At 37.4% G+C, this 26,799-nt stretch overlaps 3 protein-coding genes across 9 annotated transcripts in view; 2 read left to right on the forward strand and 1 right to left on the reverse strand.

Moving 5' to 3' along the window:
- The window catches only part of LOC144639343 (calcyphosin-like protein), a 42,979-nt gene that overhangs the window by 7,858 nt on the left and 8,322 nt on the right, over nt 1–26,799 (reverse strand). Inside the window, exons 6-7 of one of the 2 annotated variants that reach the window (XM_078498671.1) lie at nt 16,249–16,318; nt 13,403–13,592 (exon numbers count right to left, since the gene is read on the reverse strand). In XM_078498671.1, the coding sequence (XP_078354797.1) occupies nt 16,289–16,318 (30 nt within the window). In that variant the 3' untranslated portion in view covers nt 13,403–13,592; nt 16,249–16,288. Of the gene's footprint in view, nt 1–13,402; nt 13,593–16,248; nt 16,319–26,799 lie in introns of those variants that run through there. The other variant, XM_078498669.1, reaches the window with a different exon arrangement.
- The window catches only part of LOC144639305 (uncharacterized), a 35,007-nt gene that overhangs the window by 4,325 nt on the left and 3,883 nt on the right, over nt 1–26,799 (forward strand). Inside the window, exons 1-11 of one of the 6 annotated variants that reach the window (XM_078498605.1) lie at nt 216–315; nt 2,694–2,760; nt 3,553–3,570; nt 5,703–6,145; nt 6,720–6,879; nt 8,306–8,488; nt 8,775–8,948; nt 9,225–9,398; nt 10,640–11,076; nt 12,654–12,807; nt 14,629–14,939. In XM_078498605.1, the coding sequence (XP_078354731.1) occupies nt 2,712–2,760; nt 3,553–3,570; nt 5,703–6,145; nt 6,720–6,879; nt 8,306–8,488; nt 8,775–8,948; nt 9,225–9,398; nt 10,640–11,076; nt 12,654–12,807; nt 14,629–14,633 (1,797 nt within the window). In that variant the 5' untranslated portion in view covers nt 216–315; nt 2,694–2,711 and the 3' untranslated portion in view covers nt 14,634–14,939. Of the gene's footprint in view, nt 1–215; nt 325–2,693; nt 2,761–3,552; nt 3,571–5,702; nt 6,146–6,719; nt 6,880–8,305; nt 8,489–8,774; nt 8,949–9,224; nt 9,399–10,639; nt 11,077–12,653; nt 12,808–14,628; nt 14,940–26,799 lie in introns of those variants that run through there. The other 5 variants (XM_078498608.1, XM_078498607.1, XM_078498606.1 and 2 more) reach the window with 5 other exon arrangements.
- On the forward strand, nt 23,341–26,172 carry LOC144639045 (collagen alpha-5(VI) chain-like). Its single transcript, XM_078498307.1, has 4 exons — nt 23,341–23,392; nt 24,444–24,461; nt 24,904–25,343; nt 25,804–26,172. The coding sequence occupies exons 1-4, from the start codon at nt 23,341–23,343 to the stop codon at nt 26,170–26,172; spliced, it is 879 nt and encodes a 292-aa protein (XP_078354433.1).

Here is a 26,799-nt window from a genome sequence, read left to right on the forward strand (position 1 = left end):
AAGATAGTTCTCGTCAGAAATAATTTTCTACTTTCTATTTGCGAGTCGAACTGTTTTCCTTTTAAATATTTCAAAGCTCGCTTCTACAGATTATTGCAACTAGGAAGACGTTGATTGGAAGCTTTAATACTCGGCCAGCAAATGTGAGCGGGTGGAGAGTGATTGGGACTGGACCGAGTGGGTGGAGAGGATGGAACGGGCGGAATATCATTGACCACATCCAGGCCTTTAAAAAAGAGAACCCACATAGCAAACGTTTAGTCTATCGTCGGTGTTGACTTCAAACCAAACGTTCAACGGTAAACGTCCAGTTCAGTAAGTCATGTATGTAACTAGGTTTGATTTAAAAAGGTAAAATAAAGTTCTTGTGTTCCAGTTTCAGAGGCCAATTTAACAATTTATCGTTCCAGACGTTTCGGGCTTAGCCCTTCTTCAGTGAAGTCAGGTTGCTGTTTCGAACAGCAACCTGACTTCACTGATAACGGGCTAATCCTGAAACGTCTGAGACGATATATTGTTAAATTGGTACGTTATACTCGAAAACGAGAACTTTACCTTTTTTGTTTTTTTTTGGTGTAAGCGCCGCGCAGCCAACGTAATTTTTCAGTTTACATTAAAGGTATAACTTATAATGTTTAATGAGCATCAACAGGCGCTGTTGGTTCTTTATTTCATGCATTTTAAATATCAATATTTTTTCAGATGCATGGCTATGCAATGCCGTTACTAGCCATCAATCTCTGTTTAATCTATACATTAAACTTTTGCTTTCAGAAATAATCATGAGAAAAATATTGAAACGGAGAACACTCTTCCTTAGTCAACAGGTTTGAATTTTGGTGACAAAGGAAAGCACATTGAATAATTAGTTGAAATTATACAAAATTAAAAATTGATTTAACGGTTCTAAATAGTTTAAATGCAGTAAGAATAAGTATGCACGGCTACTCAACAAGACAACAATCTCAGTTTTATCTATACATAAACTATTGCCAATGGAAATGATCATATAAAGAATATTGAAACGAACAAACACTCAAGCTCTTAAAGGATAAGCACACTAAATAATTAGCCAAAATTATACAAAATTAAAAATCCATTTAACGGTTCTCAAATGTACAAATGCAGTAAAAGTGTAAAAGTAACAAGTATGAATGACACATTTTTTCTTTATATGTGCATTTTTGTTACGCCTGAAGATCCCCAGATGAAATTGTAGCGTTTTTGTATCTAACGAGAAAGACAAATTCGTTTATTTTACCACGTAGAATTAATATGTATGGTTTATTTTTAGTCTTGGTCGCTGTTTTACGTGCTTTGGAAGGCATAGCTGTTACCAAAGAAATTTAATGTGCTGTTTCTTCAATTGGTAGCAATTTGTCTCGCGATTTCGTTTGGGGAGAGATTTCAGACTTATCTCGCCAATCAGACCTTTGCATCTGTTTTGGTTTAAATTTATCTTTGGTTTAAAATTTTACAAACCAGTTTGATTTTTTTTATCATTGTCTTACAGTTATTATAATAATCTGAAACAAAGGGAAATAAAAATTAAACTGGTTTTGAAAAAATTTTAAACCAAAAATGAAATTAAACCACAACACATATAACAACCGCGCGCAGGACTTTTAAATGGCCCTTTGCATGCAGGGTCTTTTCTCCTTTCTCAGAATAATTCATCTTACGATCATTGTGTTTTGAGAGCAAATTTTCATCTCATCAATCTCGCTTATTTATTCAACTATACTGCTCGTTGGACTTTCTGAAAACGAAAACTGTTAAAATTGATCTCACGAAAGTAAGCTTCAATTAAAAAGTGCACATTAAAATTGAAATAGGGTGTTGTATAAAGCATTTAAATTCGCTGTATAAGGTTTTGTTGTGAGCGCACTTTTAAGGGATACAAATAAAACCAAACGTTGTCAGCGCTTTGGGCGATGCTATTTTTATCCTGCGTGGCAGGCGTTGATCGCGCTTCTCTTTTTCCCTTCTCTCTCCCCTTTAAACGCCTCCACGCGCACGCAGGTTATGCTATTTCATTTTCAGTTGGAGGTTACTTTTCACTCGTAATTTCCCTCATTTTCACTTCAAAATTAAGCTGCGTTTCAGCGACAGAAATTGCAGTCTTGCTATGGTAGTTTAATCATTTTTAAATACAGCAAACTTAGAATTGTCGGAAAGCACAGTCTCCGGGTCTTAAAAGAATGAAATCTTCATAAAAACAAATTGGCCGGCCTTAAATCTCTTTTTGATTTTAGCCTTGAAACTTCGTTACCAAAACGAATCATTCGCGCAATTTTAAATAAAACAAAAACTCTTCCATTGGCAGGAGGCCATTATTATGTTTTTCATGTTTTTTTTATGCACGGAAATTTATTTACGCCGTGGTAATAAATTACACAGATCCAATAGGCCAATTCCGATATATTAATATTCTAACTTGGATCCGAGGCTTGGTGGAATAAAATAGAATAAATGATTTATTCATCCCCGAACCTCGACGTGATATCTGTTGTTTTATCCCCCCAAACCACGGAGCCAAGTTAGAATTTTAATATATCGGAAATAGCCTATTGAAAGCACCAAAAAAATAATAAAAAGGCTAGTAACGAGAAATTGCTGTAAACATGAATCATCCACTACTGACTGCTTGCATTTATTAACATCCTCACGCCTTCTTCAATTTTATTTTGCAGATTTCGATTTAATGCGAAATGGAAACTTTGTGGGTTTTCATCGTCATCCTGTTGGGCCTATCGTTAGGTAAGAAATACACGATATATTCTTAAATTTTATCCAAATCTCAAAATAATACACCAGTTACGTTTACCCACAAGATAAATTTCATTGCCAAAAGCTTTTCTTTAACCAACGTTAACTATTACTACCAAACAATTTAACAAACATTTTTAGTCAGTCACCATTATTTGCGAACCTTCGCTAACTGTCTCAGAACTGTGGGACTCAACTAACACGGCCGATGTTAGTCTAAGATCTACGTGCCCTAACATCTTTTTTTATAAGAATCTATTTTATAAGAATATGGGGGTGAATTTTGGGATTTTTTAAGAATTTTTGAAGAATAAACCCGGGGGTGAGATTTTTAAAAAAATATATTTTTTTTTTTAAAAAAAATTTTTTACCCGGGCCCCCAAAAACCGGGGCCCGGGGAATATTTTTTTTTTTTTGGGGTTTTTTGGAAAATTAAAAAAAAAATTTTTTAAAAACCAAAAACCCGGGGCAAAGGGGGGAATTTAAAAAAAAAAGGAGAAAAAAAAAAAAACAAACACAAAAAAAAAGAAAAAGAAAAAAAAGAAGAAAAAAAAAAAGGGGGAAAAAAAGATTTAGTTCATGTTGCCAGGAGAAACGAAGAGTTCTTGGTTATATGGGTCTTGCCTGATGCCACTTTACAAAGCATCTCCTGCTGACGTCATTGGGTTTTGAGGGTCTTTCTCGTGCAAGAAAAGAAAGATTTAAAAGAAAAAAGAAGTTTACGCGCTCTTCCTGTCAGACAATCATTAGGTGACATGTTCTCATTCTTTTTTTTTTTTTCAGACACTTCCCAAGTCAAAGGTAAGTTATTTCTTTTATTCGCTATATGTTCACGTTCTATTCAGCTTATTCACGTCAAATCATGAGCATACTTGACTTATGGCCATAACCCTAGGTGGGTATAGGGCCGGAAATCATCATGGGCATACGCTTTCATGAAAATCAGAAGACGTTGTTCCTATTTAGACAAATAAAAGGAGAGAGTATTGCCAACCCTGGGTTTGAAACTGACCTAAGGGTTAAGGAGGGCTGTGTCACTGAGATTGGGCAAGCTTACCTTAAGCTTGTTTAAGGCCCTACAGAAACAGTGGCATGAGTTTTTTTAGGGTTGTTAGCAGCTAGCTTTTTCCGGAACTGGCCATATGGGCCAATGCATGACAGCGTTATATGCTCAAAATAAACTAGCCAGGAACACTGCCACGGAGATTTTAATGCTTTTCGGTAAAAAGAACTACAATTGGCAAATAGTTCTTCTCGTACAGGCAATGCACCTAGTATATCAAGATGGAGATATAAAGTAAATTGTTGTTAAGGGAAGAAGAGAGCAATAATAATGTTTAGGTGTTTTTCCAGTCCATTAAGGACAAAACTTGAAAAAAATCAGCCTGATTTTTTACTACACAGTTGATGATCTTAAGTTCCTGATTAGCAGTTGCAGGACGCGTTCTTTCAACCTGTAAATGGCCCGCCACTGTCTCTGTCTTTTTAGAGCCCTACGTTGGGGGGCATGGTCCCCGGCACTCAGAATTTTTTAATATCACTTGTTTGTCGCTTTAGTACACTCGCATGGCGATTTTTAACAAAATTGGAGCACTATTCGTAGTTTCCATATGTCTCTAGGCTCTCGAAGTTTTGAAGTTAGAAACTGGTGACAGTATCCCTTTAATGCGAATTATTCTCAACCCTTTGCCACCTTCGTGCAGTTTTTACGTTTGTATTATTTTTATATTTGCTGGTTTTGGAATTTGTTCATGGCGCAATTTACAAGTTGCCACTTTGAAAGCGAGGCTTGGTGATGAAACAAGCCGGGTTGACGTAAACATGCATGTGTGCTATTAAATTAAAAGTGGCTATGTCACGAGGATTTCGCAGCATTTTAGCCCATCTAAACTGTTAAAGGAAGATATAACCTTAATTTGCGGATATAAATCCACCTAGGGCTACAAATATCATTTTTTTTTTTATGACTCGGATGCCCGGAAACAAATTGAAAAAGTTAGCCTAACGTTTTCAAGTTGCAATATAGCATTTTTAAATAAAAATGGACTGTTATTTTAAGGTTCCCTGCGGCGCAAATATAAATTTTGGCTTTTCAAAAATCTGGTAAAATCGATCTGTAAGATAATCCCTTTAGTCCATAAAGTTCGTAAGGTAAAGTTTGGAGACATCGTTGAGGGGCTAATGATCCAACAATTCCGCCCAGCTTGAACAAACAAGTCATTTCTTATGTTTCAAACTTTTCCCAACGGGAATTACATAAGATATGTATGCATGCGTGCGGACGTTCATTTTTAACCCTGATGATGGCAAACAGCCGAAAACGTTTGGTTTCAACATTTTAATTTTACAATTTTTAACTTTTTAGCCTTGTAAATACAGTGGAACCCCGATATAACGATATGCCAAAGGAGCAGTAAAATAATATCGTTATATTGAGGAATCGTTATATCGAAACTCCCGATATAACGATATAGCCGTAAAATAACCGAAAATATCGTTATATCGGGGTAAACCTAATATTATAAAGTACTTTTTAATGCATATTAGAGAAGGATGAAGAGAATAATTTTGATAAGAAGGCTAAAAACACAGTATTATTTTCGTATATCATCGTACAAAGCTGTTTTTTAGAAACGTTAGAGATGATTACCGTAATGTTATTGCATTAAATTCGATATTTTGCAAATAAAGTGTGACGGTGTACTGATAAAATCGTTATATCGGGAGGATTTTATCGTTCGGTCCGCTACATTATCATCGTTATATCGAAGATCGTTATATCGGGGTTTAGTCCCATACATTTTACTGTAACTTTTGTCGGGACATAGAATATTCATCGTTATATCGAGGATCGTTATATCGGGGTTCCACTGTAGCATACATAGTCCCTTTAATTACTAAATATCAGTGTTTTAATATTTCTATCAATTAAGGTGAATGCAAGGATCAGACTATGGACATCGCGATTTTTGGTGACAGATCAAGAAGCATGAACAAGGGGCAGCGAAACAAGCTCATATCATTGGTTAATAACCTGATTGACAACTTGGGCGTCTCCTCTGAAGGAAATCGCTTTGCTATTGGCAATTTTGGCCCGAGTACTGGCATTGCCAACAATTTTGGAGATTCGTTGTCCCACAACGCAAAGAATTTGAAGGACACCGTAAAAGAGAGATTTATCTATGAGCCAGAAGATTGGGGAACGCGTACAGATCTTGTCCTGAATAGGGCAAGAACCGAGCTGTTTACCCCAGAGGAAGGAGATAGAGAAGGGGCCAAAAACGTCTTACTCATCATAACTGATGGAAAACCTTACATCGCAAAAAAAGATAAAAAACCGTTCGTTCCATTTTCAAAATCCACGAAAGCATTGGAGGTACTTGAACTTTAATTTTTTTTATCGTTAATGTTTTTGCTTCATGGCACATGTGACGTTTTCATTTCATAAAGGTTTTATGTACATTAACCGATGTGTTTTCAAAGTTGATTTCAAGATTTCCCAAAGAAATGCATCCAAGACTTCCGAAATTTCCAAAGCCCATCAAGCTATGCCGATGCCAAGTTTAACCATTCAACTACTTGTCAAAGGGTCACATTTGTGCTGATAGATAAACTGTGATTGTTCGATTATTAACCATAGTTATTCGAACACAACAAAAGTACACCCAGCAAGTATCATACAGTTTCTTGTACACTGCGTGCTCCAAGCTAAGACTTATTTTCACTTAAAGCTTAGTTACAAAAGAGGCATGGAAAATGGAAGCATTTTCATGTAACAATGGAACAAAAAGCTTTATACTGGGCGTAGAAATAGTTTTGTCCCCCTGTAAGAAAGGCAGGCATTGAGACGAAACGTCGGGAATAGTTTTTTGACTACAACGTAGTATTTTTTTTTTTTCATTTATATATTAAAACAAACTGACTGATAAACTTTAATCTTCTTTGAACAGGAGAAGGATGTCAGCATCATTGCTGTTGGAGTTGGCGATCAAATTTGGAAAGAAAAAGAAGCTATGAGAGAAATAGCCGGTAGCAAAGGAAAAGTCCTTTTATATCCTAGTTTTGATAAGCTCTCTAAGATTTTTGAGGACATATTACAACACACTTGTGGTGAGTTGGTGGTGTTTTGTTTTTCTTCCTCTCTCTGATTTCAAACGAAGTTAGGTCAGAAACCCATAAGGGTTGAAACGTGTAACTCCCTATGATTCGCATTGTACAAAGCGTTTGCACATTCGTTTACCCTAAGTACCATATTTGGTAAAACCACGAGAAACATTTAACCAATCAAATTTACTATATTTGGATTAAATTCACAGCGCGCGCTGGCTCGCGCTCGATGGCGTAATCTTGTTTTTGAGACAAGCTTGGTTGAATAAAGTTAAATTTGGTCAAATTCTCCTGTTTCATCTTCTTGATGTAGTCTGGAGAACTTCGCTTCGATACACTTAATGTATTTCTTAAGTTTCTGTAAGAAATGTATGGCGTTTAGGTCCAAATTCAAGTAATTTACCGCAAAACCAAAAATTATGTTGCGTGTGTCATTACGTGTATAAAGCATTCGCGTACAAATTCTTCGTGTTTCCAAATATGGTACTTAGCAAAATGAATATTCAAACGCAGTCTGCGCGCGCGTTACACGTTTCAACCCTTACGGGTTTCTGGTTAGGTATAACAATGAGTCCTTTAAGTAAAAATATCACGAGGTATTAAGTATTACTTTTATCTGGCATAGAATTGCCTTTAAACAGGGCCGTAACTAGCAAGAGGCAAGAAGAGGCACTTATCCCGTCTAGATTGTAACCCAAAACTAAAACCAAAATATGTTTACTGAAGAACATTATCCCCAGTTGAAGAAGATTGATGGTTTTTATTGGAGAAAAAAAAATAAAAAAGTGTTTCAGAGCATCTAGATTTCCAAATTTTCTGAAGGCCGTGCCCCCAAAACCTCGCAGCAAGATCTCGGCCTCGTCTTTGCCAAAGGTCTGGTTACGGCCCTGCTTCAAAGCGATGAAAATCTCAAAACAATAGTTTACCAAGGTGGCAAAATACCACAGAGGTATCGAGGTGTTCAAAGATTTAGGGGTAAATTTTTCAAGATGTGCCATTCACTAAGTAGGTCCTAGGACGATAAATGAGATTTGGTGTTAAAACGACTTGATCGGAAAAGAAACTAAGAAAACCCGGATGGCGTATTAATAAATTTTAATAAATAAAGGGAAGATCCTCGCAGATTCTTCATCCGCAGTTCATATATGTGATTTCATAGATTCATTATTTCAATAAATTTTAAACAAGGAGATCTTTCATTTTGTACACTATGAAGCTTTTCAAATTTCTTCTGTTTGCCATTTATCATGTTTCATTATCACAATCTTCCAACAAATGCATCTGCTCTCTGAGCTGCCTAAAAGATCAGTAAATTTAGATCCCTGTTATGCTATGGAGGCCATTCTTCAAAAAATCATTCCACCTTTGCCCTGGTGTAACGAGACAGATGGTTAGGGATTTGTCAAAAGAGTTATTTTCTGTCTTCTAGCGGCAAATAAGATTGACGGTGGCTACACTGATTGGTCAGCTTCTGAGTGCAGTGTGACCTGTGGAGGAGGAACAAAGACACTTACAAGAACCTGCACCAATCCCCCGCCATCTAACGGTGGAAAGGACTGCAGTGAACTGGGACCAGCTGAGATGACAGAGGAATGCAATACAGAAGCATGTCGTAAGTGTTTTCTTATGTATTTTGGAACTGCGCATGCCCTGAACTGTGTTCTTGTGATTTTGAACCGACAGATATCCAAAATGTTTCGTCTTTTGAAGAATGGTCACTGCAGCGAAACGTAACGGTGCAATTTAATTTGGGAATTGACTTTATCACTTTTGTAAAGAGGACACGAATATTACAAGAAGATAAATACACGATGTACCAGTAAATAGGCCGATATAAGCTGAGCTAACGATATTAGTCAAGCTGTGAAGCAATCATATCTAATGATTTACTTTTCCAGCGATTGACGGTGGCTACACTGATTGGTCAGAGTCTGAGTGCAGCGTGACGTGTGGAGGAGGGACACAGACACTTACAAGAACCTGCACCAATCCCCCGCCATCTAACGGTGGAAAGGACTGCAGTGAACTGGGACCAGCTGAAAAGACTCAGGAATGCAATACACAACCATGCCGTGAGTTTTTTTCTTATGTCAGCCGTTTTAAACGGTGTCCCTTTCTTCACAAAAAGATATCTTTAATGTTCTCTCATTTTAAAGACTGATCACTGCAGAGAAACGAAAAGGGTTAAATTGTTATTTGAATTAACTTTAATACTAATACTATTGTAAAGAGGGCACAAAACAAGGCCAGACGGAAAAAGCAAGATATATTACGAAAGTTGCGGATTAGCAACTAAAGTGAGAGTCTAAGTATTTAATCTAAACCTGTTTGTATCAAACTCACTCCAGCAATTGACGGTGGCTACACTGATTGGTCAGCTTCTGAGTGCAGTGTGACGTGTGGAGAGGGAACAAAGACGTTTACAAGAACCTGCACCAATCCCCCGCCATCTAACGGTGGAAAGGACTGCAGTGAACTGGGACCGGATGTGAAGACAGAAGAATGCAATTTACAGGAATGCCGTAAGCTTAATCTGTTTCTACAACTTGTAAGATATCATGGTTGCCTTTCTAATGATACGAGGAAGCGCGCTGTTACAAATTTAAGTTCAACCAACGTAAAAAAGGGACTTTTAAAGGGGCAGTATCACGGGAATTCTTATATCTTTTGGTGTTAATACGATGGATCAATTTTGGTTCTTAACTCCCCCCCCCCCCCCCACATTTTTTTTTTTTTTTGTTTTTTTTGGGGGGGGGGGGGGGGGGAAGGGACCAAAACTATGATAGAATTATGAGGGTGCAGTTAGTGATCAACAAAGGCACTGTCGAATTTGAAAACGTCGGGCAGACGTTTTCAAAGTTTTAGACCACTACTGCCATATCCGTCCGTAGCCAAACCACCTTTGAACAATTTTCATGATAAGCACAGTACATTTTAGCTATATCTGAGGCCATTGTTAATGGCTTCTCATTAATACCAATTCCTTCATTGTACTTTCAATAGCACAAAATCATGGTGACACTGTCCCATTAAGAGATCGGAATACGCGTGAGTTACTCTCAAGACAAAAAAATACGTCACTCATTTTCTTGGTTGGTAAAGAAATATAATAATTTGCTGTTGTCATGCTCGGTCTTGCTAGCTACTACGGAATCAATTCCACATCTTTTTGTGGCCACGAAATATTAATATTCATTATTATGTAAGGAATTTCCCAGCTTCCTGAAATTATAGCGGAGCTCCTCGCTGCAGTGACCATTCTTCAAAAGACGCAGAGCAGAGCCCCATATCCATAGAAAATTAACAAACCCATGCTTTTGGTTTTTCATGGTCATCATGCTAGCGGCATGGTTCGCGGGCGCGTGCGCCTAGTGACGACGTTGCCCCAACATGGCGGCCATACTCCAGAAATAGGTTTAAGGTCATGGTTAATGTCAGCTTACATCTTTGATATTGGACATCTATGTCATGGTCAATTGACAGCTGTCAAAACAAGGTATCCGCTGACCAGTATCACATGACCATATCGCGGGCTTACATATAGAACTCATTGAGGTCGAATGTTTTTTGAAGTTTACCGCTGACCAAGTAATGGTTTATATTGGATCGCGGACTCAAGATCTATATTTTTTCTTTCAACGGTCAGTAAATTCGGATTTACAAAAAGGGCAAAGTAAATAACTGGGGAGCTCCGCTGTTAGACCTGGCCAAATCTATTTAATAACATTACTTAATTTTTTTATTTTTTTTTTATTCTCTACAGTACCTCCATGCGCAGCAGGACTTGACATTGGGATCGTTCTGGACAAATCAAAGAGCGTTAAGATTCCAAACCTAAAAATAGTTATGAACTTCTTGGGGAACCTGGTTAAGAAATTCAACCCTGCACCAGAGGCAGACCACTTTGGCTTCGTCACATTTAACAAAAAGGCCAACTTGGTGTTCAACTTCGCTGATTCACAGTACCACAACAAAGATGCGTTGTTGGAGAAAATAGCCAACGAACCGATAGAATTGCAACTTCAAACTCGCACCGATTTGGCGCTGTCATTGACGAGAGACAAGATGTTTACTCCGGCAGCAGGAGACAGAAAAGAGAACCCAAATGTAATGATTATGCTCACTGATGGAAAACCAACTCATCCCAAAAAGGATTTTGATTTCAAAGCTTTTGCTGATGACATATCTGAAGATTTCAAGGTGCGTTTACTTTATTTGTTACTATATTTAGTTTATTACATGTTTCTTTACTTCTACCTTTAGTTAGTGATAATTGTTTGGAATAACATTGTAGCTTAGCTTTTAAATTTTTAACTTACATTTCGATTTTTAATTAGGTTTTAACTAGATTTTAAATTAGATTATTGTTAATAGTAGATTTTTAACCGTTAGTACACTTAAGAGGGCCACAAATTTATTAGTTGATAAACTATAACGAGTCACCCTTGATAGATAGAGTTGATTGATTGATTGATTGATTGATTGATTGATTGATTGATTGATTGATTGATTGATTGATTGATTGATTGAAACGGTCCCAGTGGGATCTTATGAAAAAAATACCCACGACGCATCGAACGATGGGAGGGATACATGCAGTTTTTCCCATCATCCCGCGTGCCTTGCAAATTTCTCATAGGAGATGATTGGCGGAAAGACTGTCTTTTGACAGCTATTCATGTGCTACCTGCCAATTAATACACCTTCCCAAGTTGTTGTGTATTAAAGTCTGGGTTTTGTTTGTTTCCTTACTGAATTACGGTCAAACCTGTCGATTTTGGAATATCCATGTATAATTACTGACCATGCTTAAATCCAATTATTCTCCTTCCGCAATATATCGACAATTGCAGCCATGAACCAAAACATCAGTGTGGAAGCGACTGAAATTTTCGATGTAATGGAGAGAAAGAGTGAGAAATAGGGTTTAAGGAGGGTAAATAATTATAATAGATAATTACTTCGGCTCACAGCATTATTGGGTATATTGCTGGGGGCTTTGGCCTGCAATATACCCAATAATGCTGTGAGCCTCAGTAGTTATCTATTAACGAAAGTGATCATTACTTGTCGAAATGAGAAATACCGTAGCCCTTGTTCTAAAACGCTGCATTTTTTTGCAAGTGGTTATTTCAATTGGCTTGGGCCAAAAAATCAATTTCTTGCCTTCTGGCAAGAAATTGCAAGCTGGCCGAGTGGTTTAGGGCGCTGTGTGTATCTGGAGGTCCCCAGTTCAAGACCTGCCCTGCCACTAGCTGGATTTGTTTCTCGTTGTCCCGAGCTCAATCCTCGATCACGCGTACACCCCGCTGCCCCTGCAGTGATTTACCTTGTTTTTTCATTAAAATTTTGTTTCTCTTTCAGTGGCATGCGAGTATCTCGTGAGAATGAGTAGTTGACCCTACTTTATTTTTTTTATTTTTTTTTATTTTTTTTTTTATTGCCTTGCATTCCCACGATCGGACAAAATAGGTTCATAGAAAAAACAAATTCATAGCTACTAAATACATCTTACTAGCTTTATTAATTTCTTTTGTACGTATAAATTTTTACTTAAAACATTTTTAAGAAGAACCAAACTTATCTTAAGAAGCCTATGACATTAATTTTTATTCCTTATACACGTTTTTCACTAGTCTATATGATTTTTTATTTAAATTAACATTGTAGTTGAAGAGTAGCGAGAGAAGCAAAGCGCTTTATGATGATGATGATTATTTATTATTATTATTATTTATAAATGCATCCTGTACAACAATTTTTTTATCATTTTACAGGAAAAGGAAGTTTTTATTGTAGCAGTGGGGATTGGTGCCGGTGTAACCATGGACGTCCTGCATCAGATCGCAGGCGATGGCCGTGTGGTACAGGTGGACGACTTTAGCAAACTGGATAAAATGTTGACGACCATCAAATCAAATGTCTGCTCTGGTATGTCGAGTTTCATAGAGGGTTACCTAGGGTATTATTGGGGGCCGAAATATAAAGTCACTGTCACGAGCTTCACTTCAAACATTTACGAGCCTAAAAGAAGGCATTTTACATTAAAGTAGAAAATTCTACAAATAGTGATCCAGTTTTGTTCAGAAAGTTACTATGCTAGTGTTCTAAGTAGAACCACTTATATTTTAACCCTTTGATGTATTATTTAATCTTTTTATCCTTGTGCGTTTTTTCCGATCAGTTCGGAAGTTAACTTTTTATTTTTCTTATATTCTTTATCACTTGATCCTTTGATTTAAACTAGTTCAGTATACAGTATGGGGTAAGGGGAGGGGTGGTGTTAGTTTTGTCCATTTTTATCAATCTATTTTTAATGGGTGGGATAAATTTTATATACTTTTAATAGCATATACTAAAAAATTTAGGGAAATAAATAAACATTTAATTTTAAGTCCCACGTTTATACATGAGCTTCTCTGGCTCGGAAATTGAGGGAGACCTCAAGAGATTCCCACGTATGGACTATTAAAAGTGCTCCAGTTTTGTAATTGAATTGTATTGTAAGTGATATTTATGTGATGACATCAGGGACGGTTTGATCTCAACTTGAAAAAGTCAGGCTGATTTTTTCAAGTTCTGCCTTTGTGGTTTGGAAAACAGCTAAAAACTTACAACGGCTCGCATCTTCCTTCAACGCAACTTGTTTTATATCTTCACCTTGATGTTCTAGATGCATTTCGTGAACGAGCAGGACAACTTTTTAGCATTTTTTACTGAAAAGCAGAAAAAACCGTAACAGTGGATGATATTAACGCGAAATTAAAAAATTCGCGTTAATTTTAGTAGAGTTATTTAAACAGACCGGTTCTAGGACTTTGAACTTACTTAAATAATTTTCCGCTTTTCGCTTTAATCATAAAACACACTCAAGACACTCAAGACTAGACACTCAACCCTTACAGTGCCTCTTTCCACATAGTTTATGGGTACCTGCAAACTATTTAGTTTAGAGCAGTTTTCAATTAAGTGCCGTAAAACCAAAACCAAAACCAAAGTAATTACTCTGACCAATCACAAACGACACAAACAATCCAGTGAACCAATCAAAACTCGAAGCAAATACATGTAGCTGGCACGAAGCACGGGAAAACGTGCGCAAGCTAGCCACGATTGGTTTTGGTTTTACTCGCTCCTGATTGGCTGAGAAAGTGGCGCGAGATTTTTAAGCCAATCACTAAGCGTAGTAATGCAAAACCAAAGCAAACGCAAAGTACTTTCGACACTCAAGTGAAAACCGCTCTAAGGGCAACCTTGTTAAATACTGGGAGTATATCTGTGATGGACTAGCATCCAACTCATAAAAGTAAAATACTCCTTGTCACTTGAATGCTAGAAACTGAAGAATGCAACTGAAGTTTAAACATCGGAAATAATAAACGTTACCAAGTTTCGCGACACCTACGATCGAAAAAGATCGTAGGCGTCTTTTACGATCGGTTAAGACCGATCTCTCCGACACTTACGATCGGAAAAGATCGTAGGCGTTTTTTACGATCCGAAAATATAGATCTTCCCGACACCTACGATCGGATAAGATCGTAGGCGTCTTTTACGATCAGAAAAGACCGATCTCCCCGACACCTACGATCGTTTCTTTTGCTTTAAAAGGAAGCCCGCCTTTCTTCGTAAAAACTAACTCCGCAAAATTAACCTACAACCAATAAGTACTGAGAAGATTAACTAACTAACTAATTAATTTTGAGTGCAAAATAATTTTTATCGACAAAACCTCATTTGTCCTTATTTCAGAATAAAGACGTTTGATTATCAGAGCAGCCCCAAGAAATGGACGGGATCAATAGGGTTATTGCCGTGAGATATGTTACCTGAGGCTAGGCGCTGAAAACGGCTACTGAAGTTCTACATCATGGGAAGATATATAATTCATCAACAACATCCTTAATCGTGATTTATGGGAAGAATATATATTTACCATATATATCGAGGTTTTAAGGGTTAATTATAGAGTTATACGTATGGTATAAATTGTGCTTCTTGCGTTAGCATGGAATATGTACTTGAATTCGAACTGGATAAATACACAATAAAGGTTATTAAAAGGGACAATGATACGTCTACAGCAGTTGATTTAGCGCAGATTTTTAAGCTAGAGTGGAAAAGCAAAAGAATTAAATGTTCACAGCTTAAGGTGACAAAAATCCATATGCCCCCTTTTTCGCTTCTTCATCATCATCATCACTTTGTTTACCCTCGGATTTGAAGAGTAGCTATACAGCTAATATCTCCGAGCATCACGAAGAGAAACAACGGGCAAAGAGCAGACCACAACACCGGGAACTCCATGCCCACTCTACGATAAGCGTGTGGGTCTTACGCCCCGCGACCATAACACTGAAGATGCAAGAGACGGGGCCGACGGTTTAATTCGGCAGTTTTGCTTTATGCGAGAATTGTAAAGAACATATCAGCTTAGCTCTGAATGAGACAATGAGTACGTGAAGAAAGACCTTTTAAAAATCCAGGGCAAATTTGAATGTATCAATTGGAAGGTCCGAGAGAGAGTTTCCACTAATAAACACTTTTCCATTCAAAAAGTTGCAAATACATCATTCTTTTATTTTAAGTCATGTTCTTGCGCTATTTCAGTTGATTGCACCCATATATCCTTTAAAAGGATCAATCCTTCTCTATACATACAACTGAAGCTTCACGTTTACTAATATTCTAATTACCGCATAATCTCACCATAGGCCTCTCTGGGACCCCAAATCGCCCAAAATCGCCCAAAGTCGCCCAAATCGCCCAAAAGTCGCCCAAGTCGCCAAAGTCACCCTAAGTCACCAAGTTGAAGAAGTAAGTATCAACTGCATCCCATGCACATGAACCACACTGACGGCGCACCAAAGCCAAGTCGCCAATCCCCCAGTGCCAGCCCAAATGCCGGGAAAAGCAAACGCCAGCGCCAGCGCCCAAACTAGGCGACGGGTCCCAGAGTAGGCCTCACCATTAATAATATCAAAGTTTGACATTTTGGATATTTCCCTCGCACCAATATAATCGGGTTTCTGCGACTGCTCTAGTAACATGCTACATTCCAAGCGCATGGTCATGCAAAGATTTGGTCACGAAATTGTATTTTCCCTTTAAATGACTCTTGCATTGATAATCTACCCCTGATCTCAATTTACTGATATTTATTGACGCTTTAAGGTGCCTCCTACAATTGTCATTGATGTCTTGTATATAGCGCCGGCCGACACTTTATTCTGTTTAGAGACCCCAAGCAATTTTAACCGCGGTACAAAGTGTTAATCACTAGGGTTCATTGTAGCCCTCTGGCTGGCGTGATGCTCATTTAACTCTGCTTAAGGAAAAGCAGAAATTAAAAAACAAGTTAAGCAAGCTTACCTTGACGTGTATCCTGTTCACACTTCAAATCTGTTCCTTGCTATAAACAGTGGTTACCAGTGTTTATTGACTGTTAATGAAAAAAAATTGTTAAAAGGACGTGTTAAGTTATAGTTTTACTTTATAGAAAGATGTTGACATTGATCGTATGAAGTACATAAACTCCTCCAAGCAAAAATTCTTTGTTGTCTTACTTAAAAAAAAGTGTTACAAATTTTTGTTGAAAATTCGTCTTCAGGTAGACAAACCACTAAATCTCGAAATAATTGAAAAACGGATACACTGTTTTAGACTAGAATTTGAGAAACTGAGGTGGCCCTGTTATAAAAAAAAAGTTGGTTACAGCTATAGTATGTATGGTAGCCTCTGTTATTTTGAAATCACTTGCAAATAAAACTGTGGTCATTTGTTATCATATTAGTGTTGTTTGGTACAAAATTAAAGGCTGTCTTCTGAAGAAATTTTTGTTAACGAAAGCCACACCCTACAGCGATAATAGAAAAGTTCCTTGAACCCCCGTCTACCTTTTGTGCCCAGCTGATAACGCTCCAAAAAGGCTTTACTTACCCCAGCATTTGGGTCAATGGATTGTTGTTGTTCTCAGCTTAATTTGTGGTATTTTCTATCAATTATATTCATAATTTCTTGCAGAAGGTCTACTTCTGATTTCATGATCACACAGTTACTCTTGAAGACGATAACCACATTATCGGATTAAAATATAAGAAATAATATAGTAAACCAAAAATACCGGGTAAAGGCATTTAAGAGGCTCTGTATAAACGAATTTTCAAGTTTAAAAGTGATCCCAACTGAACCGTCATGCTTTTTCAGTCAACCTTTGTTATTCTTTCACTAAAGTAAGCATAAATTACCAATTAACTACACGTGCTTATTTTCTTTGAATTCTGTTACTTTTGAATAACAATTAACTTTGCGGTTGTTTTATGGTGAAGGAAATGTAACACCGACTTTCTTGGCTTTATTGTCCCTTTCTGCCATTCTTTCATAAGGCCCGGGCCAAATGTCGAACTTCACATGAGACCAACTAAACTGAGCGAATTTAAAAGTTCATGATAAGTTAAGTTCGACGTTTTTGACTCAGTTGAGTTCGTCCGACTGAATTAGGATCGACCAACAATTTTTTTGCCTCGATATTCTTTAGTTGCTGCTCTTAATTTGGTTCGACGGTCGGCTCCACGAATTTTGTTCGACGTTTGACCAAACTGTCGAGCTTTACCTGTTTGGGTCGACCAAGATTGCAATTAAGTTCGTCTCATGTGAAGTTCGACGTTTCAGCTGACGTTTAGCCCGGGTCAAAAGTCTGTGAAAATTTTTGTAGGAAACTAGAGATTTATGAAATTGTACGTGGAGTGAACTCCGTAGGACTTTTATGTATAAAATTTAGAAAGTAGTGCTCTTCAGAAACAAGTGAGAAGCAAAAAGGTCGAAAGACCGAATTTCATAATACGGCAAATGCAGAAATGTCACAAACGTTGTAAACAAAGTCTTGTAACAATATACAATGGACGCACGCCAGGAGTCGCGTAGCTCTGTCATTCATTTGCGTAATTTAGAAAAAAGTCCGATCTGTTTACAAGTAAACAAATATTTCCTTAAAGTTTCGAGAATAAAAGAAAGACTACTTTTTAATAATAAATTAATAGTGCTGCCGTAATTACTAGCATCCGAAGCGAACACGTTTTTATGTTTACACGAGTCAAAATGTGCCAGGCGTTCTTTCGGTCGATGTCGGCGATGTTTGGTTCACCTTGGCCATAAAGGTCAGCTTCTTATTAAAAAGACTACATAAAACCTTACCTTAATTAATGTTTTCCTTTAACGTTTCTTTAATGTTCCATTTGACGAGGTGGTTCAGTCAAACTCGGCTTCATCGTTTCAGACCGGTTTTTGGATTTCTCACGGAAACGAAGCCGCGAGTGAAGTAGACTGGAAACGAGTTTTTGACAGTGGTGCGCATGCAGCGGCGTTTTTTCTTTTTGGCGGGAAACTGAGCGATACAACAGATCAAAATTTATAAACAACATCATTTCTCTTGCATAATAACATAAAAAAAAACTCGGATGTTTTAGAGTTTAGAAATAAACGGCCCAAATTTTAACTTTTCAGTGTTTATTGCAACCAATTTATGGTGAAACCAATATTCGAAAATTACAGAACTTAGCCGGTCAATCAGTAGTAAATTGAGGTCCCCATATTCATAGGCGTCGGGCGGGGGGGGGGGGGGGGGCGGCCCCCTTGGCCCCCGCCATATTTCTGTAACAAAGTAGTACACCAACGTGGCAGCCAGAAAGATCTGTAAGGAGACTAAAAAACAGATTTCCCTATCACTGACGCAAGTTTAACTAAAGAATTCCTTAGTTATCATTTTAGACTCTGAATAGTATACAGTCAACTCTCTCTTAACGGACACCTCTATAAGACGGACACCACCATAAGACGGACACTTGGTGATGGTCCCTGCCGTTTTTCAGTCATTTTACTGTAACAAAACTCTCTGTAAGACGGACACCTCTCTAAGACGGACAACGGACACTTTGAAACCGCTAACGGACACGAACAAAAAGTTATTTTTTTTAGTAAATAATACTTCGAAACTTGGTATCAACATAAAGCCAGCACCTTTAAAATACCAAACTTACCAAAACAATCCGCTATAACGTATTACTTCTCTGCTTAAGTAAATGTCACCAAAGAGGTAGTTTCCTACTTACAGTATGATCGTTTGTAATGAACAAACAAGTCGAATTTCTAATATTATTCTTGTTCCACTTTATGAGTTTTGCTAAAGTAAGCGACTCAAAACAGACGTGTATTCGTTATGCATAGCCGTTTAGCTTTATCTTCTCAAAATTTTTGATGTTACGTTACCTCGACGGACAGTTCGGGCCGGTCCCGACGGTGTCCGTCTTAGAGAGAGTTGACTGTATCTGAATATATTTAAAGTCGCGTTGCAGGCTGTCTCACATTTCAAAAGGCTCGATCTCTCAAAAGAAGTAGACTAGTGAGACAAACCTTTTTCCAGTAACTAGTAACAGTGTAGTAACACTGATGTCAAGAACATGCTAAAAACGCCTGGCGGGATCAGTTATTTTCTCTCACGCTTTGAGTAAGTAAGTAAGCAAAAACTTTATTTTTTCCTAAACCTTTATATTTGTAATTAAATCAAGGGCATCGAATTAGCTTTCTATATTTTGCCTTTTGCCATTTCTATTTTTCTGTTTGTTTTTTGCTTTGTATTTTACTCATTGTAATTTTGAAATGGAATAAATAAATAATTAATAAATAAATAAATAATTGTATGAATGTTCGCTAATCCATAAAATATCGACATTTAATGGCAGCTGGTTACAACTCCATCGCCTCCATTATTTCCATGGTAACATCTCGTTAATTGAAAAGTCCGGCCTTGTTTACAATACAATACATACTAGTTATGCAACGCTTTCGAGTGGTATACTACACACGAGCCAGGCGAGTGGATGCCAAGAAAATACAAGTGACAAGTGGGATATTCCAAGTATACCACGAGAAAGTGTTGTGTAACTATTTTATACCATGCCAAGAAAATACGCTTACTAAATTCGCGAGAATACAGTCGCAGCGCACTATGGGAAGGTGGGTAAAATACCGTCGATATACAACGGCTCCTGTATTCTAATTGGCTGCATTTTTTATGGCATGGTATAAAATACAGTAGTCGTTTAATGTGTCGTACACTAAGCAATAAGGTGTGACATTGCACAAATGTCACACCAGCTAGTTTACAGGTATTCCACCTAAATTAGTTAGTTGTTTGATCACCAAAATATCTTGTTAGCCCAACTGACAAACAAACAAAAAAATAATCAATACACAAGAATGTCGTTGTTTTCACTTGTTTTGGGTGATTCAATTGAAATGAAAACCCATTATTAAGAACCCACGAATGGGATACCTGCCGTTTATTTATTTTCCGGCCCAATACGTGTGCGTGCGCAGGCTACATTTCACACTGTTTTACCGTAAAGGGGATCCCCTAGAAAAGTTTGAGAGAACTTGCTGGGATCTCCTGGCAATTATATCACTGCTATGTAAATAATGAGAATTGTAAGAAGCTATGGGACAAATAAATCAATTCAATTCAATTCATGATTATTTTGATTAGCAAAATACCTAATTAGCTCAACCAGGGCGATCATAGAAAGCTGAAAAGCGGCAACATCAAAGGTAGCTGCCAGCCCCCACTAGGGCTTTCCACAAGTTGCTCGAGATTTCTAAAAAAGTTGCCCGTAATTTCTCAAAAAGTTGCTCAAAAGTTGCTCCAAAAATCAAAAGTTCTCTATATAAAGTCGACTCCCCAGATACCCCTTACAGAAAGGACAAAATAGGGTGGAACGGATTCACGAGTTTGTATGTTTTAATGCAGAAGAGGACAGAAAGAGAGAAAGTTGAAACACTTAGATGTTCCTCGAAGTCTTCGGCAAACTTCGTAAATCTGGAAACGTTCGTATTGCCTTTGAACAACGCTCGGATAACCTTCGGAGATCTCGGTCTGTAAATGCCCAAAATGCAACAAGTTGCTCGAGAGGAAAAAAGTTGCCGAAGGGGAAAAAGTTGCCGAATCCTGAAAAGTTGCCAAAAAGTTGCCGAGCAACTTGTGGAAAGCCCTAGCCCCCACTGAGCCCAACAGACAAACGAACAACAGAGATATACGATATATAAAAAAACACTACACAAAATTTCGGTGTTTTCACTTTTTTCGGTTCAAGAAATAACAACCGTTTACAAAAGCCCACAAATGAAGATATGAGATACCTACCTTAATTTTGACTCAGCAAAACAAAAACCTCGTTAGCCCAATTGAGCTCCGAACAAAAGTGATGTCAATGCACAAACTTGTCTTTGTTGTCAATTGTTTTCGTTTATTGAATAACCGACATTAAATCAATATGAATATTAAAAATTACCCTTCATAAAGCACCCGCAAATGCGAGTTTTTTTCACTAACCATATTTTGTCTGAAGACTGGTCATCGAGTTCTGAAGTCAAAAGGTATGTTAAGGATTACGAGAAAGTTAACTGGATTCTTTTTTTAAAAAAAAATTCAATGTTGTGAACAACGTTTTTTCTGTTTGTTTTCTTACTTATATTTCGCTAGAAAGTTAAAGGAACTTGAATTTTTAAGGAAAAAGCTTCTCCAAACTATATTCTTTCGATAAAATGTTGGACCCCGAATAAGGTCATTAGTTTTAAATAAACACCCTAGGTGTTTATTCCAGGTATCGGCGTTTATTTGACTGATTCGCGTTTTTTTTTTTTAATCCAACTGTATGAAATTGATTCTCATCAATCATAAGGCGTTTATATTCACAAAAAACAGAAGCCCTGTGAAATTTATTTCACCCCTTAAGCCTGGTTTTCACTAGCGACGCAAGCACTTATAAGCGCGATCACGCAAAAAAGACAAATTTTGATCCTTGGCATTGTGCTTGCCGCAAGCACAAGCACAAGCATCCAAATGCAATGCGCTTGTGCTTTTGCTCGAGTCGAAGCCGTTTTCACGTGAAAAAAGAGCTGTTATCCTTGCGCTTGTGCTTGCGTCGCTAGTGAAAACCAGACTTTAAGAGGGGCAGCAAAAAGATTGGTGCACAGCAGTCTACTGTCAACTAAGAACCCAATTTTCAGTACTTGTTCTAGTTCATTGATTATCGAAATTGGTGACATTCTATCCTTGTTTTGCTGGAGTTTCGGTTAATGTTTGCTATTACTTTAGGGAATATTTTAAGTTTTCAGTAATACTTTTGTGTCAGGCTTTAGTTACGCTGAACCCCAAATAAATGTCGACTTTGCCATAAACGCCGGGTTAATACGGTTTGTGTTTCAAATAAACGCCATGGAGTTAAATCGAGAAATTGTGGTTAAGTAACTCTTGCCAGTTTTTCTTCAATTTTGTGCAATGAAAATTTATTTTTATAAATCGCTTCTAGTATATATCTTACCGACTAAGCGTTTTAGCATTTTTCTCATACTGAGATCATTTTTCTCCAGGAATGAATTTTCTTTCCAACATATGTTTATTAGGTTTTTGTCCAACGCGTTTGAAATACTTACGGGGTTTTAGATATAACTTTTTTTAAAAAAAAATTAATAGATTATTTAAAAACGATTCATTTAACTTTTAGCTAAAATAACGTAATTACGTGCAGTTCTGGCAGAGCTAAGTACAACACCCAAATAGAATATCAATGCTTTAGAATAATACATTACCTTGGGACAGCTGCGAACCATTGAAGTGAAATTTAATCAATTTGCATTGATTTTATGCATGCCTGCCCCAGAGGAATAAGTATTTTTTCATGCTATCTCATATCTTTACTCTATTTAATTCCGAAAGATGCAGCGTGGACAACAGTATTTACAACATGTAGAATCGGAGGCCACAACTTTTTCCTTAAAATTGACTATGAAGCATTTGCAACCCGTAAGCTGAAGATACCTGGCCAAGTTTGTGGTCCAAGTGAACAATCGCTGGACATAAAGATTCCAGTATTTCCTGAATTTTTTTGTCAAAATTAACGAATATGTAGAATATTATATATATATATATTTATACCATGCCATAGAAAATACAGCCAATCAGAATACAGGAAAGCCGTTGTATATTCGACGGTATTCAACCCAACCTTCCCATCGTGCGCTGCGATTGTATTCTCGGCGAAATTTAGTAAGCGTATGTTCTATGGCATGGTATAAAATAGTTATACAACACTTTCTCGTGGTATACTATGGAATATCCCACTTGTCACTTGTATTTTCTTGGTATACACACTCGCCTGAAGGCTCGTGTGTACACCGGGAAAATACAAGTGACTCGTGGGATATTCCATAGTATACCACTCGAAAGCGTTGCATAACTAGTATATATTTTTTTTTTATGCAGTTCGATTCTCAGATCGTCGTGCAGTATACTTGCTGTGACCTTTTGCCCCTCGAGCTTTCTCTTTTTTCTGGCAACATTTTAGTCGATTGCATTAATCGGCATCCTCTCACTTTTTTAATGTCTTTCAGATTTCAAGCAAGTTACTTGTGATGGAATCTTTGTGGGTCAGTTTCATCGTCATCCTGTTGGGCCTTTCTTTAGGTAAGGTGATGAGCTTCTGGCCAGAGACGAAGCACTTGCCTCGTCTAGACTTTTACCCAAAATGAGAAACTTTTTTTTTGTTGGGAAAATAATCCGCAGTTGAGCAAGATTGATTTTTCTCAAGAACTACCTCATGAAAAATGTCACTGAAAGCGTTTCAGAGCTTCTAGATTTCAAAATTTTCTGGGGGTCATGCTCCAAAACCCTCTACTCAAGATTTCGCCGCGTCCATGCAAAGGTCTGTTTACTACCCTGCTTGTAAGGAATACGGATACAGCATTAATTCTATTCAAATCTAAATTATAATCCACCAGTTACGTTTATTCACTGGATAAATTTCATTGCCTAAAGCTATTCTGTAACCCAATTCCGGTAACAATTTAACTAACATTTTAAATCAGTCATCATTTATCGGCGAACTTTTGCTGACTGTCTCACAACTGTGGGACTGAATTTACAAGGTCGATATTGGATTTAAAGGCACACTATTAAAGACTAAACAAATGTTGCTAGGAGAAACAAGGAGCTTTTGGTTGAATGTCTTTAATTGGCCTGGCCAAGAAAGACAAGAAAAGTCAATAATTATGTAAAACCATGCCAATAGATCAAATTGTTACTGGGGAGACATGATTGAAGTAAATTCAGAGGAAATAAAAAAAGACAGACTTGGTTTAATTCCCTTTAAGTATTATCGACGCTAATAAGGCAAACAATTTGAGTTTGAAAGCAAGCCGAGTGCCAGACAACTTATAGTCCAAATTTTTTATCATACCTTAAGGAACAGGTTTACATGTCTTAAATTATGAACAAAATCTATTATGTTTCTAAATAATGTAGTTATAACTTTCGAGGGTGTTTTTATTCGGACCGCGTCCTACACCTGAGTGAGCTGGTATAATAACAACTTCAAGAACAACAACCACAACGATGATTTCGACGACCTTTCTTTGCATTCAAGTTAAATAGTAAGAATTGAAAGAAATAAAGTTTGCACGTTTTTCTTCTGTCAGATTAATCATTACTTGACATGTTCGAATTCTTCTTTTTTCAGACGCATCCCAAGTCAAAGGTTTGTTTTTTTCTTTTATCAGCTCTTCCCTTTATGTTTACGTTCCCACGACAGGGCCGTAACTAGCAAGAGGCAAGACGAGGCACTTACCTCGTCTAAATTTTTGCCCAAAATTAAAAACAAAACATGTTTTTTTAAGGAAAATAATCCGCAGTCGAACAAGGCTGAATTTGTTCAAGAAATACCTAATGAAAAATGTCTCTAAAAGAGATTCATACCTTCTAGATTTCAAAATGTTTTGGAGGGCATGCCCCTGAGCCAATTTGCAAGATCTTACCTCGTCTATGGCAAAGGTCTGGTTACGGCCCTGGCTCAGATAATTACGGCAAATCAATTATATGGGCGCCCTTTATGGAATGGACAAGATGATTGCTGAGGTTCAAGTTCTTCTTACAGTTACTTCTAAATATCAGTGATTTTTTTTTATTTCTTGACAATAAAGGTGACTGCAATGATCAGATTATGGACATCGCGATATTTGGTGACAGATCGAAAAGTATGGTTAACTGGCAGAGAAACAAGCTCATAGACCTGGTTAACAACCTGATTGATAAACTTGGCGTCTCTTCTGCTGGAAATCACTTTGCTATTGGGACGTTCGGGCCGAATTCCGTCATACTCAATAATTTTAAAGATCCGTTGTACCACAAAGCAGACAAATTAAAGAAGGTCGTGCAGAAGTTTAACTATGTGCCAGATGATTGGGGAACGCGCATAGACATTGCCATGAATAGGGCAGGAACCGAGCTGTTTACCCAAAAAGGAGGGGATAGACCCAATGCTAAAAACGTCTTGCTCATCATAAGTGATGGGAAACCTGTCATTGCACCGAAGGATAAAAAACCGTCTATTCCATTTGAGAAATCCACGAAAGCATTGGAGGTATTTGAATTTTGATTTTTAATTAGGAGCTTATTGCTCTGCACAAAGTAATGCTGCATTCTGCATCATAATACTTGTTACTTTTTCATGTCATCAAGGTTTAATACAGATTTACCGGTATATTTTTGAGCTCTTCTAAAAATTTCCGATATGTATTCGACGACTTGTGCAATTTGCAAAGTAGGCAAAGGTCTTGGGACACATTTGAACATATACATAAGCAGTGATTGTGCGATTATCAACCATAAAGTTACCCGAACATTGCAAACGACAGCCCTAAAAATGTCAAACGGTTTCTAACCGTTCTAAGACTTATTTACACTTACAAGCTCGGCAACAAAAGACATGTAAAAAACGGAAGCGTTTTCATCTACCAGTGACATTGGGTGCAGACTATCGTTAAGTTCGAGACAGCACAAAATATCAATATGTGCCATAAGCTTAAATCTTCTCTCGACAGGACAAGGATGTCACAATCATTGCTGTTGGAGTTGGCAAAAACGTTTGGAAAGAAAAAGAAGCTATGAGAAAAATAGCCGGTAGCAAAGGAAAAGTCCTTTTGTATCCTAATTCTGATAAGCTCTCTACGATTTTTGAGGACATATTGCAGGAAACTTGTGGTGAGTTGCTCTTTATTCGTAATGCCTTCGTGTTCCTTCATCTCTGTTCCGGATTAAATTTGTCGCTTAAGGCCGTTAATATAACGTTCATCGTTTTTAGATCGATGTTTGACGATTTTTTAAAAACAAAGATGCGAGTAAAGCAGACTGGAAACAAGCTTGTGATTGTAGCTGCGTTTTTTAGCGCGAAACTCAAAGCGATAAACTAATTTTTAATTCGCCACTTTCACATTTTCCATAATACACTTTGTTTGTCCCTCAAATTTTGCCCAAGTATTGTTTACAATTTCTCTAGGGACATAAAGTCGTCCCAAGAGAAATTTAAAACAATACTTACGCAAAATTTTGGGGACCAAACAAAGTATTATGGAAGATGTAGCAGAAATGGTAAATTGTTCAGCTAACGATACATGTTATTTCTGACGTTTGAATTGACAGGATCGCGGGTTGTTATGGGATGTGTAGGTATATATAGATTTTTGGCGGGAGATTTAGGTCATTGTAGGTCGTCAGTCCTCGTCTTCGCTTGCTTTTCTTTCTTTTTCTTTAAAGTGTTGTTTGTACAGCTTTTGTAAATAATCTATCGTTAAGTGTTCTAGCTTATTTAGTTGTGCCCTTTCCTCGGGGTCTCGTGTTAGTGTACAGTCAACTCTCTCTTAACGGACACCTCTATAAGACGGACACCTCCATAAGACGGACGCCTGGTGATGGTCCCTGCCGTTTTTCAGTCATTTTACTGTAACTAAACTCCCTATAAAACGGACGCCTTTCTATGACGGACAACGGACACTTTGAAACCGTCAACGGACACTTGAGAAGTGATTTGTAGTGAATAA

The sequence above is a fragment of the Oculina patagonica genome, chromosome 14 (assembly GCF_052425735.1).
Source record: "Oculina patagonica isolate OP01 chromosome 14, crgOcupat, whole genome shotgun sequence".
Classification (NCBI taxonomy): Eukaryota; Metazoa; Cnidaria; class Anthozoa; order Scleractinia; family Oculinidae; genus Oculina; species Oculina patagonica.